The following is a 22,358-nucleotide window of genomic DNA, read 5'->3' on the forward strand; positions in this document are numbered from 1 at the left end:
ATGGAGGACTGCTCCAGTGATTCCATCTCAGTATACAACGGCAACACAACAAGTGGTAAGTATATACTTAACACGAAATATGTATGCTTGCATCTCTGACTAGAGGGGCCCTCGATTTCTTTATGAGAATGGTTTAAGAGAACGTGTTAAATGCCATACACGGTTAACCATTGAATTTAATAACCTCGATTGGAACCCAACTCATGCCAGTTCATGAGTTGCCACTAAGGCTCTCCTTTAATGTTATTTTATTGTTCGCGACAGATGACCTACTCCTCGGAACGTTTTGTGAACCATCACAACCAACGTTTCAAAGCTCAAAGAACAGTATCCGGATTGACTTCAAAACTAATGGTCTTTGGACTGATCAAGGTTTCGCCATGCAATACAGGGCTGTTGGCGGTACGCATGTGGAATATACATGAATGAAGATACAGAATTAGTTTTATACCTCAGCTGCCTTGCTATGTTACTTGTTGGTACTGGTAAAGCTCTAGTCTACACAATTATAAAATAGCAGTATTGAATGAGAGTATAATGAGAGATTCTCATATACATCATGAATGTGAAGGCTTGTGTTCGCAATTCCCAGCAATTGGTGAGGATAATACTTCGAATTTTAGTCATTTGTGAAATTCAAGTTCAGGCCAAGATACGCTCTTCTCGAACTGATTTATTTAAATTTCCAGGGATAATATAGACTCTGCTCTTAGCAGTTATATGTTATTATTATGGAAAGAGTGTTTAAACTGACTTCCTTTCTCTACAGCTGGGTCGTGTAACCTCACTCTGATGGCTGACTCCAAACCAAGGTATTTCGTATCCCCTGGATACCCCACTGCATACGGCAAGTAAGTCAACAAAACACTAATAAATGCTAACAATATTTTAACCTTGTTGGCGAATTACTCTTAAAGTTGCGTCATCTGACATGGAAAATGTTCTTGAAGAGTTTGTTTATTGCTGTTATCTTTTCAGCGACTTAGATTGTGTATGGGAGATCTTTTCTCCCTTTCAACATGTCCACCTCGACGTCATAGATTCAGACGTTGAGGGACCTTCTCTTCAATGCAGCAAAGATGTAGTAAAAGTCTATTCAGGTAGGTGCTTATACAGTTACTTATATGGTGTATTGATTAATCATGTCTGAACGCATAGAATTGACGTAAATCCGAACTCACTATCCTGACTCTCTCGCATTCAGATGTAAAGATACCTATACCGTTATTCCAGAACCTTAGATTGATCATGAGTTCAATATCTGTATCTAATAATCTGATAAACCATATGGTTCGTCAACCCAATTATTACGCCTGTTTTATCAATATATTCATATCAGTTCAATTTCGAACAACGCCGAACTCCAGAGTCGTACTGAGGAATGGTCAGTGAAGACTGCGGTGTACTTGTTTTATTATTTCTGAGGCTCTCCCTCAATATGTTGACCTTGCTCGAGAATCACCTCTTTGTAACACGTTTTGTTGACATAGTGTCACTTGCTACACGACAGGAATAGCAATTTAAGCTACTTTGTTGGCGAGGAAACCTTTTACTGGTCCTAAGAGTTTAGAAAAAAAAACATGGGCGTATCGGCTTGTAAATCTTCGTGTTAAGGCGTATCGATGTGTGTAAATCGATTACAGGATAAGTGAAAACAGTCTTAAAATGATGAAATCTGCATTTGTGAGTCAAGTTTGATTGTAGTCGATAATTTAGTAGTTGATTATTCACATACCAAAAGATAACACTGTGCCAAGAGCTGACCTTGGGTCACTCTGCGGGAACTCCACGCCTACGTACGACACCTACAACTGGGGCGTGATGGTTGAATTCAGGACAGATGCTGCGGTGGCGGGCAAGGGATTTCGTGTCAGATACCAGAGCGATGGCTCGTTAAGCACGTGTAAGAACACCTGTACTGACTCAATTTACAGATTAAGATTCTCGTTATTATTCTTATTCATGTATTGATCTGTCTGCAGTTTTACTACAATATTTCACCGGTATTTTGACCAGATTAATCTATATCTATTGATAACACATCTATTGTGATGATCATAGGAACATGAAACCGAGAAGGTGTCGTATATTTCCGTTTTTCAATGTGAACACATAATTCAAGCTCGTAAATCCGGGTAAGCTCTGCTAGTAGTCATTGAAATAATAATCTATTAGATAGTAAAAAGATTTTTTAATGACATAGAACCAAATCGTATTCTTATTTCGCGAAAATAGTGTCAGCGGTGTTAAAACTTCTCAAGATCTTGGAAGTTTGTTTGTTACAGTGACGACGCCAGATCCAGCTTGTGGTCAAGGCGAACTGACCGCTGAGGATTCCGTCCACTTCTTCCACTCTCCCGGATATCCTGTCACCTACAAAAAGTATTATTTAAATTGTACATTGGGCAAATGGAATAGGATATTTGACATTTATCAGCTACGGAGTCATCCAGTTCAGTACATCGCTAGTACATTAGACGACGGAATCATATGCACCATCACAAATAACTCAAAGAATGATGTACAATAGAAAGTACATACTGTTTTTTGTTGTTTTTTTTGTTGTTTTTTTTGTTTTGTTTGTTTTTTTGTTTTTTGGGGGGTTGTTTTTTAGGGGGGTTATTTTAAAAAATAAGCCTGTAGTAAATATTTTAATAATTGTTTTCATTGTGACTCACAAGTCACACGATTTGCATTGGAAGTTGCATTCTGCAGCGCAATGAGTTATTGAGTGGATCGATTAGATTTTACGTCACGTTTAGCACTATTCCAGCAATATCACGGCGGGGGACGCCAGAAACTGGCGTTACACATCGAAAGTTAGTGGAGAATCGGACCCCAACGATTTAACATTTAACCACTGACCTATCCCCACTTTCCCTAGAATACAATAAACAATGCCACGATGTGTAAGTACGATCATTGAATCTTCCAAATAAAGTGAAAAATCAGCAAGCTACTCATATATTAATGAATCGTTTTGTCGCAGTAACGAGCAGTGCACCTGGACGCTGACCGCAGACTCGGTGTCCGGCCAGGTCCGTGTGATTGTGACAGATTCTCACCTGGAAGGAGGAGCTCACTGTCAGTTTGATTATGTCAAGGCGTTTGACGGTGCGTTGATAACGACCGTTGATAATACACATGTAAACAGTCGGGACAAGGTGGGAAACCGATAAACACATATGTGAGTCAGTGAACATGATATTAGATATCTGTTCGTGAAATAATATAATAATTACTGGAACAGTTTCCGCGTGTGGAAAGTCATAACTTCTTTAGCTAGAGGGTGTGATTTTGGCAATTGTACGTTAATATCACAACGGCTTCACGCATTATACCTATGTAGGGAATAGACCCAAATTAAAGTTAAAGCTGGGATATGGCATTCCTTAATACTTCAACAACATGCAGTTGATGCATGGAAATTGAAGTGAAAACGTGCACCAAATGAGATGAAAGGGTATTATGCAAGATGAAAAATGATCATCCTCTTTGCCTGTAAATCTTCATTGTTTTCGTATTCGTACGCGTGTTCTTACAGGCAAGGATATAAACTCCCCACTACTGGACACGTGGTGTCAAATAACGAGACCGACTCTGACCAGCACGGGGCGGTCACTGACGCTCATGTTTAAGACTGATGATTCAACAACGAACGATGGATTCAACATCACGTATTTTCAAATCAGAGGTAAATATCATTCAACGCTGGCAGATTTTGTTCTTATGACGAATTTGCCAAGATTTCAGTGATAAACTACGGAGTAGTTTGAGCACTAAACCTGCAGCAAATAGATTAGTTGATATGCAGTGATAGACATTGCATAAATTATTACTTCATTTTAAAAACAGTTCAGATTTCAAAATATCAGCTATTAGTAACTCAACGAAGTAGGCTATCGTATAACACTTACTAGTATATATAACTGTTTGTCGGTAGGGAGTAGTTCTATTTGTATCTTACAGTATTTGTATATCGTCTCAACAATATATTTCCCTTTTATGAATACACACTAATCCAGCATAAAAAGACTGGTTGAAACGAACATCTTGAAGAGTAATGCATGTGTTTAAGAGTTTTCATATTATTTGTTTAGGCTCAAATGTGGTCAAACCTCTTTGTGTCGAATTTTGATGTGACAAACTTACTGTTGTCTCGAAGTCAAAGCTCAATGGCCGTGTATTCCTTATTTGTTTTGTATCGAATCAGCCCATGAAGATTCGAGTTAGAACTGATCTTCAGTAACCCACGCTTGTCGTACATGTAAGAGGCGACGAACGGGATCGGATGGTTCGTTCTGCTGACTTGGTTCACACATATCATCGGTTCCGAATAGTGTAGATCGATGTTCATACTGTTGATCACCGGATTGCCTGGTTACCTCGAATATTTACAGATCGCTGCCATATAGCTGGAATGTTGCGGCGTAAAACTAAACTCACTCACTTGTACCGAACCTTCAATAACTCTAAGCACGTCCCTTAAACTTCGACATAGCAGGGTTTGACTGGATGTTTAAGATGACGATTTTTAACCGTGTTATATTTTTTCTTGTTTGCATCATTAGTGCCATTACATTTATCGCAAGATGATTTTCCATCTTACTGTACATCACACTTTGCCATGTTATACTATGAACTAATTCTTTAAAACCTGAAACACAACACTTGAAATTGTCTCTCTGGTACATATATTTCTTTTAAGACATACTACAGTAACTGTGTGATTCGTTAATGTATATTTTACTTTTTACTGACTCTGATTAATATGCAAATACGTATTCTTTTTCAGTGTATAGCGTTCTGATCAGCTGATCATGATGTCTCCATGAGGCTGAAACTGCTGTGTTCTAAAAGTGCATTGAACGTATCGATCAGGGTGTCAAATAACTTTTAAATGACGTTCTGTCTTGACTAATCAATCAATATTGCATAAAAATGCTTCGGTTTTGGAGAATTTCAGTATGATGATTGTCTTACATTGTTCACGTTCCTTATGAGCTTCACATTTTACACCATTTACTTTGTACTGCTTCTAAAAATGAAAGTTGCTAATATAATTATGTACATGCTCACCAAAGGCTCAAACCAGCAAATATTTCATTACTGGTGACACAAAATTCTCGATTCCCAGCATCTTGTTGTTAAATCTGTAAATATAACTGTCACAGATATGGCGAGAAAGCTTCGAGTTTTCAAACAGAACGTGCTAATGTGTCACCAAGCTGTTACAAGTGGCCAGGGCGTTAGTTCGGCCAGGACAGTTGTATTATTTCAGGATACACATACAAATACAGTGCGCACACTGATCAGAGATTTGCAGCTATGGCTATGTTAGAGTATGGGATACTCTGTGTTCAGGTCAATTTGCCAAAGCAAACCCAGATGCAATACGATCTTCTACGTCCAGCTGATAATCATCTGACACTGAGTCATGTTTCGAAATACGATGATAAGCTGTCTTTGACTGATATGACTCGAAACAATGTATAGGGGGAAATACGCAGTAATATTTGATTTGTGTCATTAGACGGTTTTACGCCACTTTTAGTCGTGGTCCAGAACGTATAGCGATCGGAGACACCGGTAATGGGATCTTCTGATAAGAAATGACAAAACCAAAAGCAGCCATAACATCGGATATAAATTTTGAATGAATGTGGATCACATCACCTGACCTTGTACTCACCTTGACCCGCTGCTGATGATGTGAATTTCAACATCCTTGGTTACCAGGCAATATAAATACAATAAGTAGGCACTTATCATTCTTATATATCCGAGAAACCTTTGAACGATTACAAATCTGTATCGTGTATGTCTGAAGGCGTACGAGCTATATAACGTGTCTCTACGATACTCTGATCTATGTCAGTCGTATATGTGGTACATATTATGACCTTAAGTCATGGAGGTGCTCTTTCTCTGTCTACTGTCGTTTGTATTGCTGACACTTCCACATCTTTCTGAGGCATCTGGTAAGTATTAAATTAAGTTTGCTTTCAATGTGACTTTCACTTAAATCCTATATTTTAATGATTTTGTCTAATTAACAAAAATATATATATAGTCCATTGGTATTGGGCAGTAGATTTCATGACCTGGACACTATCGGTAAACAGAGGGTGCTTTGTCCATCGGTGAATAATGTAAGTACACGCGCCTACCAGTTACATGCAAACTTTATGTAGATGTAATACACAAGGAATTTAACAGAAATAGTACCAAGGTTTCCTTTTACGTATGCTGCTATTGATTGTAAAGTCCGTGTTTGAGAACTTCTTCCCGAGAAGAAATGTTTTACGTGAACTTACATGATTTCATTTACGACACGGTTCCAGCATCGATTTCGTATCCCTTATGTAGTCATCAGTATGATTCGTTTCCTCTTTGAGGGGATTTGGGGTCTGAAACGGGCCTAGCTGAGTTTGTGTCATTGTTCTCCGACTACGGTGGTCGTTAACAGTGCCTGGGTTAAATGCAGTATTTATACTTGTGGCATGGGGAGAGATAAGGCTGCATAAAAAATTAAATGTTTCCCGTGCACATATTTTTCAAAAGTGACGAGGGCTGTAAGACTTACTTTATTTTAATTTTTTTATAGAAAAATGGTGACATGGGGAGAAGACATATTTGTTTTTTCTCTCTCAGATGTACAGCTTGGGAAGTTTAGCACGTGTTAATGGGTTGTAGATTCAGTGACACTCGTTCTTACAGACACTCATTCTTATAATGGACACATGGATGATCGGGTCAAGTGAAAATTACTTTTTTAAATGACAATAAAAAAAATTGTCACAAATAAAAGTGACGCGCCGACGCCCGAGTAACATTTCACTTTTTTTTTAACCTAAGGCAAGGGAGTTGCCTGAGGTGTCGCGCTAGTAAACGAAAGTTGCCGTGATCGATTTCCACTTTTGACCGGGTGTAAAAACCTTGGAGCTATCATTACTAACAGGCTCCTTCAGTGTTGTCACAACCCGTAGTGTGCAATACACAAAGTTGTGCACTTAGAAGAACTGGAGCTATCATTACTAACAGGCTCCTTCAGTGTTGTCACAACCCGTAGTGTGCAATACACAAAGTTGTGCACTTAGAAGAACTCAACCATGGTATGTGACCAGATGGTGGACACACGGACATGTACAGACACCTAGGTACGGGGATGGTAACGTGCAGTATCACTCGGAAGAATACTGTGGCGTGTTTTCTGTTATAAATTAATGTAAACAACACGAACACGTTAAAGTAAATATGTACGTGCTGGTGAAATCAATAGCCGACCTTAAGATACTGCACATATATCCACATTACCAGTTTTGTGGTTTAAGTACACAGCATATTCCAAGGAAACGCCCAGACTATCCAGTCGAATACCTGCTTTGTACACGTTGATGCCAACAATCATATCTCTCACTGTTCACCATAGTCTGATGACAATCCATTGTCATACTCTTTAAAAAGTTAATTTAGCAACTTTTAGCATTTTATACCTCTGTTGTGCATTGTCCATGTATGTGTTACAGCTCCATGCAGTAACAGTACAGTCGTGGTGACACCCAGCTTTATCAACATCACGTCGCCCAACTACCCTAACCAGTACCCATCGTAGGTATCTTTCTCAGTTTCATTCCGATATGAAAGATCTGTTCAGTTAACATTCCATTTACAAGATATTCCATTTTCAAGGATCATTCAATGGTGTCAGAACCAATCCTCCGTTTGATACAGCCAATCATAACACCACTGAGGTTAGTATTTCAGATTTTCAGGACCTGTCATTGTCGGATAGTATGGGAGAATTATATAACTCCAATTACTGGCTACACTATTCAGAGTTGCTGTTGCTGCAATATTCGAACTTTTTGTGGTGAAACATATTGGAGCACTGAATATGACAGAAATCGAATATCAAATGACAGTGACAACAGAGGGTTGAAATTTGGTGTTTTCTTTGCATCTGGTGAGTTCATGCTGCTCAGGACATAGCTTGACTACACGCTTTCGAGTGTATAATTGTGTACAAAACCAACGTATACATCTTAAAATGACTAAACACTACTTGTATATTTGTGATGGTAGCCATTTTAAGAATCGTATACTGGAATTCGTTTCAGTTTTCAAATTTTCATGTTGAAATATAGAAATCTAAATCGAAGACTTGCAAATGGAGCTCTGTTTTCAGACTGTCCTAGGACAATAGTTCCTCGAATATTCTTTTAAAAAGGCAACTGGCGCCTTTTATTAAATTATATATTTTATACCTCTGTCAGATCGGAGGAACCTACAGTGCCATGTGCTGACGTTCCAGCCACAAAATAATGCTTAATACAAAATGTTGCTTAATTACAGCAACTTGGACTGTGGATGGACATTGCGAGCCCGGGATCCAGGCAATATTGTCGCTATTGGAATAGCTGATTTGTCAGTTGCCTGGTCGCAAAACTGCTCCACAGCAGGCCTAGAAGTCTATGATGGTAAGGAATAAGGCCATCACAAGGGTGCTATGCTAAATGACACGCCTTACACCTATGATGGTACGGAATGAGCCCACCATGAGGTTGTTATGCTAAATGTCACGCCTGTGAGTCTATGAAGGTAAGGAATAAGTCCATCATCAGGTTGCTTTGCTTAATGAAACACACCGTACAACTTACGTAGTAAGTTAAGGAAAACACCATTAGTTTATACTGGTGATATGCCAACCATCAGAACACAAAACTGTACGATAACGAGAGTTTTAGTTTATGTCGGCATGTCAGGGCATTGCTTTGAGGTGTATACCACCATCAGATCGCCATACCCTCAGTTTTACAATACACAGCCATCATATCTGAACTAATACTTAAACATTGGCTTCCATTTTATACAATGGATACATTGTACATACAGAGATGTACACATGCTGAACGTATGTTTCTTAGGAGCCGACAGGACAGCCCCAATCATCAACATATTTTGTGGATCTTTGAAAGACTCTATTGCCAGTTCTGGAGACAGCCTGTTCCTTAGGTTTCACAGTGGGACAGGAAGCCAAGGACATGGATTTCGAGTTGTCGCTTTGGCGATGCCAGGTAGGTGATGATAATATCAATATCAACAAACATATCAACAACATTATCAAGTGATGGCCCGTTTATTCATTTCAGGATAAAATCCGGATTTACACTATTCAAAATGGATGCTTAACATTTTTACTATTTATACTTTGACCAGAATTAGTTGCATAAATATAAAAAAATCTTGGTTAAAAACGCTGTTCAACGCCAGTTGTATTTGACTTTGTGCCATTTGCGAGGACAATGTGTTTATGGTATTTAAATGTTGTTACACACCCTTGTGTCGAGGTTGAGGGGACATGGGTAAATCCTTCTACTTTGCCGAGCTTTATATAACCACAAATGTCTCAAGGAAATATGCTTTTAGTTCATCAAAACAATACAATTGTGAAAAAATATTTATAACTGTTCGCATTACAGAATGCACGGGAAATCTCACTGCTACGTCGAATGTGCAAGCGCTGTCGTCGCCATTTTTCCCGGACAACTATTTCAGGTCTGAATATGAAATATTATACACCCATGCTTTAATTGAAACAAACCTGAAATGGCTATTAGATGATGACAAGTTTGATAATGGTATTGTATACACATAGAACTTAGTTAAGCATAACTTTACGCAACTGTATCAGTGCATCAGCATGTTGTCGTCCATTGAGAGTCTGTGACTGAAGTCATTACCTTACCAGCATACGGAATCGATCTGTCTTTGTTTGGGACTCCGGTGGTTCCATGGTTAAGATTAAAGTTTGGATTGTGGTTGAACGTGGTGGATCTAGGTCTCACCCATGGTTATAAATCTGGCCAAAAACTTACCAGGATCTGTTTCAAAACGGCCCAAGTTGTTTCGGGGGGTCAAGAATCAGACACGGTTCTGATCAGCAGTCAAGAGCTTTGGCATCTTGCAGAAACTGCTAGTATTCTTAACAAATTGGCCATAATGAGCTCAACCCGCTCATGAGGATACCCACAACACAGGCAATAGACTGAGTGGTCAATCGCCGGTCACAATCACCATGTCATGCCCCCGGTTACTTTTTTTCTTGAATGGTTGCTGCTAATGGATGCGGCCGCGGGTCATCGTCAAGTCTCTCTCTAACACGTTTAAATTCCACAGCCAGGATTTTTGTTGTTGAAATGGAAGGAACATCACCTCCGAGACCATGTCGGCATATATCTGTTTTTGATTAGTCGTCTTAGTTGCAGGTACTTGATAACTGCCCTACAGTCAGCTTTGTTCATTCCTTTTGATTTCAATGAGTACGTTCACAAGATGGTCTAGTAGGAAGACAATAATAAGCGTCTATGCTTCAATACTGATTATACTTAGTGCTGACATTTAGCCGTGGAACTTTTCAGCCAGCCCTCGTGTGTGATACGATATTGAAGCTTCCTGGTGACATGTATTTGTTTTTCCTTTTCCAGTAATCTTCATTGTAAATGGACAATAACAGCTGACGTCAACAGAACAATTATTATCAATGTAGGTGTGGCCCAGATTCAACCAAGTACAGGGTGTACTGCTGATTCCCTCACTGTTTATAACGGGAATGCCACTACAGGTATGTAAATATCCCTTCTTGTACACATTAACATATTAAATGAACATATCTGTAAACAATTATTTGGGAACGCTTAATGCTCATTCGTCAAATACGACACAAGTTTTCATCCAAATCTGGAAGACCGGTCTTTGGTTGAAAAGTTAAAAAGTTACATAAACTGAGGGAATGGGCTTATGACATGCCACAGGGACACACCAAAGGACAAAGTGGCAAATCAATGGAACAGGCATTTATCTATCCGGAACGTTGATAGGAGATTTATGAAAATGCACTTTGATAAAATCATGGCATGTGCATCACAAACATAAAATTTGGAGGAGGCTAAAAGCGGAATCACCCTTACGGACACGGATGTATAATGCAGACAGACGCACACTCGGTGCCATTTTAGACCGGCAATTGAACTAGCAACGAAGGGAAGCAATTCTGCACAGTTTAGTAACCCGATAGAGAAGAAAGCAGTATTATGAAATGCAAATGATCGCGTTAATATTTTGTTTTCGAAGCCAGTAACTTTGTATTATTTTATATCATTTGCTTTTAATATATCATATATTTACATTTTTCACGTTTATCAATATGCTTCAGGTGGGTTTACAATGTTTTCCTGTTTTCAGCATCCAATCTGCTGGGTTCCAGTTGTAGAGATGATGATCCCACATACCAGACCGGAATAAACAAAGCAGTTATTGTTTTTGAAACTGACAATTACTTTGTAATGATGGGTTTTAACCTGACTTACAAGTCCGTCCCAAGTAAGCAGTCATTAGTGCATATTTGTAGTGCGCACATATCCACATTTGTAAGCATGCCCATTGCGTTAACTCGTTATTATCCCAGATAATCCATGATGCCAGTTAGGTGCTGGTAGGTCATAGTCACGTGAGTCATCCCACCATTCTTAAAATGGTATTGAAAACTGTTATTTGGAGGTACCTTTAATTTTGTTCAGTTGAGGTCTTACACTTATAAATTGTAATGTCAAATGTAAAGTATTGGTTCATGAAGTGAAGGAGAAAACGTTTACAGAAAACGAAAACATGACTTCTAGTTCTGCGTGCTAGTCATTCCCTGAGCGCAGAGAATGCTCTTAAGATCATTTCACATAATGCCTGATATTGAAAACGATGTTCTTGAGTATGGACAATAAGATATGACCATTTATCATTTGAAATTATATCATGTACTTACAGGTTCGAGCTGTTCTACATTCTTGGTGGCCTTTGACTCATATCCATATTATCTTGTTTCACCTGGCTACCCGAATGCATATTACAAGTACGAAATCGTTCCGCTTTAAGACACACTTGTTCTGAAAAAAGCCAGTCCATTCCCATAAATGCTTCTCTATGATATATTTGCCTCTCTTGATGAATGAGGGTGGTAGGGTAGCCTAATGGTTAAATCGTATGCTTATCACGCCGACGACCCAGGTTCGATTCCTCGCATAGGTACTATGTATGGGACGCATGTTTGGTGCCCTCCACGGTGATATTGCTACAAGGGGCATAAAACTAAAGTGACGCACTTACTCCTTAGTGAATAACGGTTGGTTTAAAGCAGCTTTGGTGAACCCCACGAGGGCGGCGAAGAGCTGTCAGACCTACATATACGAAAAAACAAGTCTGAGATTAATTTACCGTACATCATAATTAAGAACGCAACTCTACATTGCGGTCAATGTCTGGTTCATCGATGTTAGGTGAGTGAGTGAGTGAGTGAGTGAGTGAGTGAGTGAGTGAGTGAGTGAGTGAGTGAGTGAGTGAGTGAGTGAGTGAGTGAGTGAGTGAGTGAGTGAGTGAGTGAGTGAGTGAGTGAGTGAGTGAGTGAGTGAGTGAGTGAGTGAGTTTAGTTCCAGCAATATCACAGCGGGACACCCCCAAAATGGGCCTCACACATTGTACCCATATGAAGAATCGAATCGGGTCTTCAGTGTGACGAACTAACTCTTTCCCCACAAGGCTTTAACCACCGATCAACGAACGAAACATGTACATGGTCAAACTGTTAACATCACTCATTTTTCACGAATACCTGGTGTCATCAATTATTTGCATTTGTCAGACATATACTTTTCACATCTCTGTTGCTCTATACACTAAACGAAATCTGTACCTGAAGATTGTCAAGACCGGTTATTCTTTCACATTGTTGTATATTTTGTAAATACTAACATAAAATATCAATGAACTCATATCTATAAGCTAGAGAATGCACGATGAATCTACTTGATAAACTTTATCAACATCAGGTACGTTACCGCACTCCCTACAGTTGATCAACTGTCTTACTCTGTTGCAGCAACCTCGACTGTGCGTGGACTATTTTCATTGCTTCTAGTTTGGATAAAATTGAACTGGAAGTTGTGTCATCCGACGTGGAAGGTCCTTATCCTGCATGTGGACATGACGTTGTCACTGTATACTCAGGTGGGTACATGATTGTTCTCCGTGTAATCAAGGTACATGGGATATTGTCATCGTACGTGACGTACGCTCATCGTATGAACTGACCAAGATAAACGCGAAAATGGTATTTTGGAGTGATTTGGACAGGAGTGATATCAATCTTCGTGTAATCAAGGTACATGGGATATTGTCATCGTACGTGACGCACGCTCATCGTATGAACTGACCAAGATAAACGCAAAAATGGTATTTTGGAGTGATTTGGACAGGAGTGATATCTAGCATAAGTTATGAACGGGGTTTCTATACTTCCCAAAGAGCTGTTATTGAATTAACATTGATTTGTATTCGTTACAGAAGAAAACAACAGCAGCAGTAGTAGCATAGCAGCAGCAGCAGCAGCAGCAGTAGTAGTAGTAGTATCGTACTACTTCTAGTAGAGATAGAATAGTAGTGGTGGCAGTATAATACTAGTGGTAGTAATACTAGAAGTAGTAGTAGCAGTAGTAATATAGCAGTAGCAGTACTAGTAGTAGCAGTTGCAGTAGTAGGACTAGTAGCAGCAGCGGTTGTAGTCGTCGTAGTAGTAGCATGAGTAGCACTAGTAGTAGTACTAGTAGTACCCGCAGCAGTATTTGTTTTCCTGCCTGTTTCACCCCACGCTGAGAGCAAGAGCAACGTCTGTATTGATTGCGCTATCTAACTGACTATGAACAATCGATAACACCACTGTCAAAAAACGACGAACAGATGCTCTATCCATTAGGGTAACGAGAGACGACAATTTTGCCATGGCCCGATTCCAGACTCCACGAATTGTTCGAATTTGCTGATCCATTGCCACTCTTGGCCTTACTATGCTCGAAAATTACTGTCATCTATGACTATGTGCAAATATATACTGTTAAAAAATTGGACGTCATTCGGTTTTCACAATCTGATATTTGTGTATGTTCTCAGGTATTCCCCCGGATGGTATCAAAGTTGGAGAGTTTTGTGGGAACACAACCAACACAACAATATTTACAACATACACAACTGCAATGAGGCTAAGTTTTAAAACTAACAGTGCTGTCGTGAGACGTGGTTTCAAGTTACGCTACAGTGGATTCTCTGGGACAGGTACGTCTAGGCTCACTACAGTTTGGCACATTATACTTTGTGTGTATGCAAGTTAATATCAATTATCTGAAGGAAATATTGTCTTCCCTCATGAAAATATTTTTGGCTTTAAAGGCAAAAACAATATTCCACTTCATGTGGTCATTCTTATTTTAAAATATAGATCATACATAATACGCTTTAAGATTGTAAAGCCAGTTTTTTAAAACATTTTCAGCGTGAAATACTAAATTATGATAAAACTACAAGATATCTTTTCATATGCAAAGCCAACACAATGTCATTCCTTTTGGTCTTCCTTTCATACTCTCGTTTGCAATGTAATGGATTCTTGATGAATCTTTATAACAACCATGTCTATACAAAACTGAAGATTTAAAAAAAATATATGTCGTCTCCTATCAAATATGTGCTATACAATTAAAACAATGATCATTGTAACTTTGCAAGAATATTACATTGTGACATGTTTACTTGTTGAAATGTGATGTATACTGGTACACGTTTGCAAGAAATTTACATTGTAAAATGTAACGATTCTATTTGATGACATGTGATGAACAACGTGCTTATGGGAAATAAAAATACTTTAAAACAACATTGAGACACCAGGCACACAAGCACAAAACACTGATATGTGCCGCCAAATACTGATATTTCCGGGACATGCTCTTCATAGGTTTAAGAACATGACAATCATGGTAACGTCATTTGAGCAGTTATATGCTGAGAAAGCAGTTGTGTTGAGTCCAAAAGCAAATCTGGTTTTAGGATTTGTGTAATCCTTACTTTTAAGTTGTTTTTTTTCAAAGCCATGTTTCATAGGGTTCTAGCGTGTCATCATCTTCCCCAAGATCAAGAAATGGGGTTACGTTAAGGCCATTTTACGAGAAAGTTTTGGATTGACGATAAAATGCTTTTAAATTGACTGTTCTATTGAGATCTGTTTTACTGCAGGACCCACGAATCCCCCGCCTCCATCTCTCCCATGTGGGAAGGCGAATTACACCCTCTCAGACACATCCACCAACTATACACTTACATCACCTGGCTACCCCAAGGGTTACAACGGGTACGTTTCATATCACAGGGGTATCCTAAAGGATGTGCTTTCATAAACTATTATACTATAAACTATTATTACGCCTAATTTTTTAATATTTAGGTTTTTACATGACCAAGCTATCCGTGGCGCCTATTCAGAAAGCGTTCCCACAGCGCTACGACAGTGTAGGCCTTGAATGAAGAATAGATTTACGACAGGTCGTAACATTACGAAAGCTTTGTGGATCGTGGCCCATATGTTCATACTGAGCTTGCTTTCAAATAATCAAAATATTTGAACGGCTATAAGGGGTATGTTTTCACAAAGGTATATAAATGGTCAAACTATGTTGTGTTTCTCTTGTATATATCAGAATACATACCGGTTTTAAATAATACTGGTGGTATAGAGGAGCATAATTGTGAAAAAATATTAAGAAACAGTTGATTTACGTCGTCATTCTGTCATTCTTATCTAATTTAACTATTTATGTAATGGGGCAGTGAGGTAGCTGAGTGGCGAAATTGTTCGCCCGTTAGGTCGAAGGCCAGGGTTCAATTCCCCACATGGAAACCCACATGGTAGTACGCCCAAGATGTTGCTGGAACATTGTTAGAAGCAGCGAAAACCCTACTCACTCAAAAATGCGAAATCCAAAGATTTTTAGTCAATAGGGAATAAAGCGACGAACGCTAATGGAAATGATCTCTCAATATAATTAGTGACACCAGGTGTTCATGAAGAGCATTTACTCTATAGCCATTTTTTTAAAGGTTTGTGCAATCGTGCACGTGATATTTCAGTACTATCTTTGTACCTCCATTATCTGTCAGTCCTTATTATTAGCTCTGTTCATTTTCCGTCTCCTGACAGAAAAGCAAACTGTCCATACTCCATCACCGGACCACCCAATACCATGATACACGTCAAGGTTACAGATTCCAGTCTTTCAACAGGACCATTCTGCGATTCGGCTTACGTCAATGTATACGACGGTAGAATCATAAAAATGACTATTCAGCACCACCGATAACTCTCAATGCCATTGAGGTAGAATTACACCCCTCAGAGTTGGTGTGATGGCATTGAAGTACTATGCATCAAATTATAGGCAAGCGTAATTTCTGGTTAATTTGCTTTAGGCAAAAGTTAAGGACCTTTGATTTCAAGGTTTCAGACCTTTTGAATCTAATTCTTTCTCCATGTGATATATGTATGTATGTTTATAATTTAAAGTTTCTCAAACTCTGTATCGAAATTATTAGCTGGGAATTTCGGTCAGTTAAGATATTGTGCTTAGTCGGTGAGGCATAATCATTAGTCCTAGCAAATTTGGCAATACACATTAGTTTATGCGGAAGTTGAGTTCAACGTCTTTGAGAAAAATATTTCTTTGTGATACTGTTACGCTGTTCTTTTGTATCATTTCGAATAATTGTTACCCACATATATTTGTTTTCGTGTTTATTTTTCGTGAACTAGGCAAGAAGCTCTTGACAGTGTGGTGTTCGCGACAAAAACCTGAATTTCAGACCACAGGAAATCAACTAAATCTGAGATTCATTGCCAATGGATCATCAAGATATAAAGGCTTCAATCTGACGTACTTTGCCACAACAGGTACATATATGTACTATCTGCACATTTCATTAAACATCATAATTATCAGTATTACCGTAAGGGTTAGTTCACTTTTCTGGACGTGAAATAAATTGCAGTCAATTGACTTCCTTGCCCATAAGTATTATGCATGGGCAGACATAATTTTCAAAGCACTATGCGACATCTTGTGTAAGGATTTTACAAAGCTTTCGACTTGATGAAAAGGGTTTGATTAAACCATATACCCTTTCATTTCAATCCAACATGTATTATTTATAGAAGTCATCCTGAAATTCAACTTACTCTTATTTCGCGTTGTCAGATCAGAAAATGACATAAATATTAACACGTTCTGTTATTCCGCGTTCTGACAGCAACACATTGACATGGTGTGTTATAGATTATAAAACTCAGTTGTCAGTCCACTGATGCATTTCTGAGTCCAGTTGGTTTCTCGGAAACTAATTTTAGGGTCAAACAAAGCATACATGGTGCTCATATATAACACCATAGAGACTTGGGGTTGGTCTGGTAGCCATGTGGTTAAAGCATTGGCTAGTCACACCGAAGGCCCGCTTTCGATTCTGCACGTGGATGCAATGTGTGACGCCCATTTCCGCTGTCCCCAGCCGTGATATTGCTGGAGCATTGCCAAAACTCACTCACCCACATACTCATAAGGACTAAGACATGGAGGCTGTCTTCTCAACTGTTGAACAAACAGACCCGAATAGCCTGGACTTCAATACGTTACTATCTAGACATGGCGTCATTACTCAATACACCAAAAACGATAATATCTTACAGCGCCCTACTCCTGCGGAAATCAGCTGACAGCGTCTACGACGACTGATTATCTCCGATCACCTAATTATCCACTTGGGTATCAGAAGTAAGTTTTTGTTTCAAAAGTAACATTTTCAAAAGTATTCTCAATCCTGAAGGTCGCTCTGATTCGATTATCAATATTGGTATTGTTAATGTTTTATACAAGAACACAATGTACGGTTTGCGAAGTCATATCACAGATATTTTAATCCTTTTAGGTTCAGTTAGTGATATTGATATTATAAACATAAAACGAAATGAAAATATTCTTCTCCTTCAGCAACGAAGACTGTCAGTGGAAGATAACGACCTCGGAGAAAAATATCCGGGTAGAATTTATAGAAATGTCACTACAGGGAGGACGTAACTGCGACCACGACTACGTTGCTGTATACGACGGTGAGCTCTACTGTTGGAACAATGGTGGTGATATGGCGGGAATATTGCAAAATTTGCTTAAAACCCACATTGTGTATCATTTATCCAACCTGTGGGTCCTACCTGTCCATGTCATAGTAGCTTTAAACAACATTCATATTCGCTCAGGCATTTATAAACTCAAGGGCAAAGGAAAGTATAGGTCATGTTGAAGATCAGTAAAAACAGAAATTCTGTAATAGATGATCATGTAATTCGTAGCAAGTTCATAAACTATCTGTCAGTGTAGACAAAAGCGACTTTCATTGAAGAGGACCGTACACCAAACACGCACTTGCCAGCGGTATACTCGTCTTGCCCATTGCAGTCTTTCAAGTTGATGATGAGTTAGCCTCATTCCACTGAATGGTCGATAGCAACGTATTCCACCTGCTCTCAAACGTCAGAGGACAGTCCTTCGACTGATGCGACGTCAACGCTGTTGCGGTCGTTGACGTTGTCGTAAGAAATCTATTTAAGAGGTGCTTCAGGCGTATAAGTATGATCTTCATGTGCGCTAGCTATACGTGAACATCCACTCCTCGGTCTGTCTCAATCGTTGGAGGGGTCTAGCCATCGTAATGGCGTGCAACCAAATCTTCTTCCAGTTCTGACGGTCGTCGCTCTCATATCGGACATCCCTATGGCCTTCTCACTCTGTTCTTTCCAGCAGCTGTGATAGCACCGGACCGATGCATCACATTTATACCGAAACTTTACCCGTGTGATGTCATCACTCTCACCTTTCGCACGTGTTGCGTTTTGACGGTGTATTTCCCTCCCCAGTAAAGGGGCCAACATTGTCAGCATGTCTTATTCTCATCAACATGTCAAAGACAGTGAAAAAATAATTTTCCAGTCCTTTACTTTCTTTTGCCAATGAGTATGTTGTGGATGCCATTATTATTTTAGCTGGCTTGGATGCTGTCTTTTTGGCAGCAAATGATGAGCCTTATCGCTGACACCTCGCGTACCTGTAAAATTGTCCGTGCTACGTTATTCACTCTCTCATCCAGTTTTCACAACAAATTTGTTTATCATTTTTGCGAACACGTGGTGTCAACACTTTTCTAAAATCTATCTAATAGTATATAATTCTCAAAGGTATTTTGCCTTTTAGGGGGGTTTAAATTGGTTTGTTGCCTTAAGTTATGATTTGTAAACAATTGTCAGGTTCATCTATGATTTTAGTAGATCCATTTATATAATCAAAGGTGTTTTCAATTGATTCTGCTTTTTATGGGGGCTTGAATTGGTTTGTTGCCTTAAGTTATATATTATGATTTTTAAACAATCGTCAGGTTCATCCACCTCCACGCAAATGTTGGGGAAACTTTGTTCTACGGCCACTCCGTCATTTACCAGTTCCGGTTCCAGTGTTTTCATCCATTTTCACACCGATGCATCCGAATCTCATAATGGCTTTAAGATAAAGTACACTGCAGGGAACTTTTCCGGTAAGACAGACTGTGTTAGGGTTTGCATTGGTAGAATGACTTGCGATCTTACATTCTTGGAATTTGTGTCCATGTAAATTTACAGGGACCGGGCCATTTTATTATCCCTGCGTCTATCTCTGTAATGCCATTTCTTTGATGTGAATGTGGAAACGACGTTACTTTAACTTCTCTAATGCCTGCCGGTTTTTTCTTTGAAACCCCCAGCTTTATTCTAACCAAAGGTGAACCCTTAGCGTCTCAAGCTGACGCCATGGCTCCGATTCTTCAAATGGAAAGAATAGGTACTATCCTCAGCATGGTGGGTTAGAACGGGTACTAGACGTGGCCTGAAACCCGATTAACCCTTCTACATCTTTTAGTTACGATGTTCTATCACTCATGTGTTATCGTGCATAGGATGTTTGTAACATTACAATGACCTACCTACATTTTCGTTTTTATAATAACAGTGGTTTGACTGACATAATAACGATATACCGGTAACCGTTTCCTGTTAAACCTATAACCACCAGTTCCATGTTTTGTTTTCGATCTACATGATTGCAATTTGTACGATATACTTTCAGTTTGTGGTAAGACGGATCTGAAGGCTTCCGATTTCATTTCGAACATTAAGTCACCGGAATATCCGTACTATTACCCCAGGTAAGCATATCTGAAACACGACATACCAAAATACATTCAGGGGAAGCCAAGTGATTCAAGCGTTTGCTCGCCACGCCGAAGACCCGGGTTTTATTCCCACATGGGTACAAGAAGTGACCATGTGACCCTCTATTTGTTTCCTCTTACGACAAGAGCTGGATGCTGAAGGCCTAAAACGGATCTTTTCGGGTCTTGGCAACATGTTGGGCACGTATAACTTGCGTACAGCTCAAAAACCTAACAGAAAAGGTTTCGTGAAAATAATTTATGGTTATGAGACAACTATTTTATTTAAGCAGATTTGAGACGTGTATCATGCTCAAAGTCATTTCGATACCCCCTTTCGGGTAAATTAGTATGTAGTGTTGCCAAACATTCAAGTACGTATTGTCTGATTTTAACACTGTAGGTTTCCTGTATATTCGTTTCGTTCTGCAGGAATACTGAGTGTGTATGGAAAATCAGTGCAGACAGTGGTTTTACTGTGAGACTGGCTGTATCCGAGTCTTCCCTTACGAACAGCTCTGGCTGCGTCAACGACTATGTGCAAGTCTACGACGGTATCAGTTTACAATACCCAAAAAGACCAAATATTAAATACATATTTCGTATATTCGATGTGTGTTCCATCAGATGCAATATTCTAGATCTGCTCTTTCCGATTTACTTTTATAGTTTGTCCATGTAAAGATCGAATCTGCTGAAAATGACTTACCAGAGTTCCATACCTCAGCCATAACAGGATCCGTAGATCTAATTTCGATTTTTTTTCACATTTGCCCTGATTATGATTCTTTGTTTGCCAGTACCATATTCGTGCCCCTTTACCAAAAGTAAGCGTTCACGAACCTGCATTGCTTCTTAATTATATGCCTGTGAAAGTCTGGGCCTGGATGAGCATTGGTAACCTATGCTTCTCGTAAGAGACTTGCTGAGTTGCTCAATGACACATGTCCTTGCAAGTTGTATGGAACGGTGCTCATGCTGTTGATCGCTGATTGTCTGATCCAGACTTGATTATTTACAGACTTATAGCTGTGATATTGCTGGGTGCGATGTTAATCAGCAATCAGTCATCAGCAATCTTAATTACAGAATAGCTTATAAAACAGAAGTACTTTTCACAGCGCAAGTTGACCCCCACACCTGCTGTTGTTACAGGTCCAAGTGTTTCATCTGCATCACTGGGGAGGTTTTGTGGGATTCAGACGCCAACATATATAAGCTCTGGACGCTATATGACAGTGAAGTTCCACTCAAACGGTGTCAACAGCGACAAGGGTTTCAAACTTCTGTATACATCTGATTTCAAACCCAGTGTTACACGTATGTATATGGGATATTTAAATCGAGAAGCATGGGGAAATCATTTTTAGTAGCCAAAACAATATATTCGTTTGACTTTCAAACGCTTTGCCAAGCTATGCCGGCCGTATAGATGTATCCTGCAATTATTTATCATCCTTAATCCTGCTGGGGCTGTGGGGAAGTCTAGTGGTTAAAACGCTTGTCACGCCTGGGTTCGATTCTCCACTGCTGAAAGCGGCGTAAAACTAAACTCACTCACTTAGTCCTCTTATGATGATGTCTCCGTCGTGTGTGGTTAAATTGTCAGCCCGGGAATGGATACAACAAGCACTGGTCGACTCGGAGACAGCATAATATGTCCGTGTGAGGTATCCATGCTTAACTGAACAATTCGACATGTCTTTGTTGACGTCGAGAAATCAGCAAAATGACGAGCTTCCTACACATTTTCTATACAACTAACTGAAAATCATTCCTTCTATGACGTCACTGCAGGGTTCAGGCGACAGAGCTGTCTGTGGTTTCGTTTGCTGACGAGAGAGAAGCAGACGACTTTTTAGCAACTTTTAAGTGCTTGGTATTAATTAACCTCAAGTTTGTTTTTTTTAAAAAAAATGCTGTTCCGTTTATGACTAACCAGAAGTCTTTCATATGCATTGGTAAAAAGGGTACTAAAAACAAGCAGCCATACACACATGCACGCCCGTCGTTATATGAGAGAAATATTCTTCAGTACGACGTTAAATCTCATTTCACCTGACCACGTGATGCATTATATTACGGTTGTGACGACCAATAGTTGTGATTCGTTATATCAGAAGTCATAATGATCTCGACTGAAATACGAAGCACGTGACTTCCAAATCTGCTCGTTGTATTCGTCACTTCATTATTGG

The 22,358-nt window shown here is 39.3% G+C and overlaps 1 protein-coding gene across 1 annotated transcript in view; it reads left to right on the forward strand.

Annotated features, from left to right (window-relative positions):
* Positions 1–22,358, forward strand: part of LOC137278845 (cubilin-like) — a 50,430-nt gene continuing 28,072 nt past the window's right edge. Inside the window, exons 1-22 of the mRNA XM_067811352.1 lie at positions 1–55; positions 770–851; positions 2,990–3,114; positions 3,545–3,694; positions 7,530–7,611; positions 8,356–8,480; positions 8,928–9,077; positions 9,483–9,558; positions 10,488–10,624; positions 11,245–11,382; positions 11,821–11,905; positions 12,929–13,056; positions 13,996–14,157; positions 15,115–15,229; positions 16,076–16,197; positions 16,685–16,822; positions 17,612–17,696; positions 17,913–18,031; positions 19,351–19,506; positions 20,076–20,154; positions 20,593–20,714; positions 21,316–21,480. Of these exons, the coding sequence (XP_067667453.1) occupies positions 1–55; positions 770–851; positions 2,990–3,114; positions 3,545–3,694; positions 7,530–7,611; positions 8,356–8,480; positions 8,928–9,077; positions 9,483–9,558; positions 10,488–10,624; positions 11,245–11,382; positions 11,821–11,905; positions 12,929–13,056; positions 13,996–14,157; positions 15,115–15,229; positions 16,076–16,197; positions 16,685–16,822; positions 17,612–17,696; positions 17,913–18,031; positions 19,351–19,506; positions 20,076–20,154; positions 20,593–20,714; positions 21,316–21,480 (2,596 nt within the window). The remainder of the gene's footprint in view (positions 56–769; positions 852–2,989; positions 3,115–3,544; positions 3,695–7,529; positions 7,612–8,355; positions 8,481–8,927; positions 9,078–9,482; positions 9,559–10,487; positions 10,625–11,244; positions 11,383–11,820; positions 11,906–12,928; positions 13,057–13,995; positions 14,158–15,114; positions 15,230–16,075; positions 16,198–16,684; positions 16,823–17,611; positions 17,697–17,912; positions 18,032–19,350; positions 19,507–20,075; positions 20,155–20,592; positions 20,715–21,315; positions 21,481–22,358) is intronic.

The sequence above is a fragment of the Haliotis asinina genome, chromosome 3, assembly GCF_037392515.1.
Source record: "Haliotis asinina isolate JCU_RB_2024 chromosome 3, JCU_Hal_asi_v2, whole genome shotgun sequence".
NCBI classification, from domain to species: Eukaryota; Metazoa; Mollusca; class Gastropoda; order Lepetellida; family Haliotidae; genus Haliotis; species Haliotis asinina.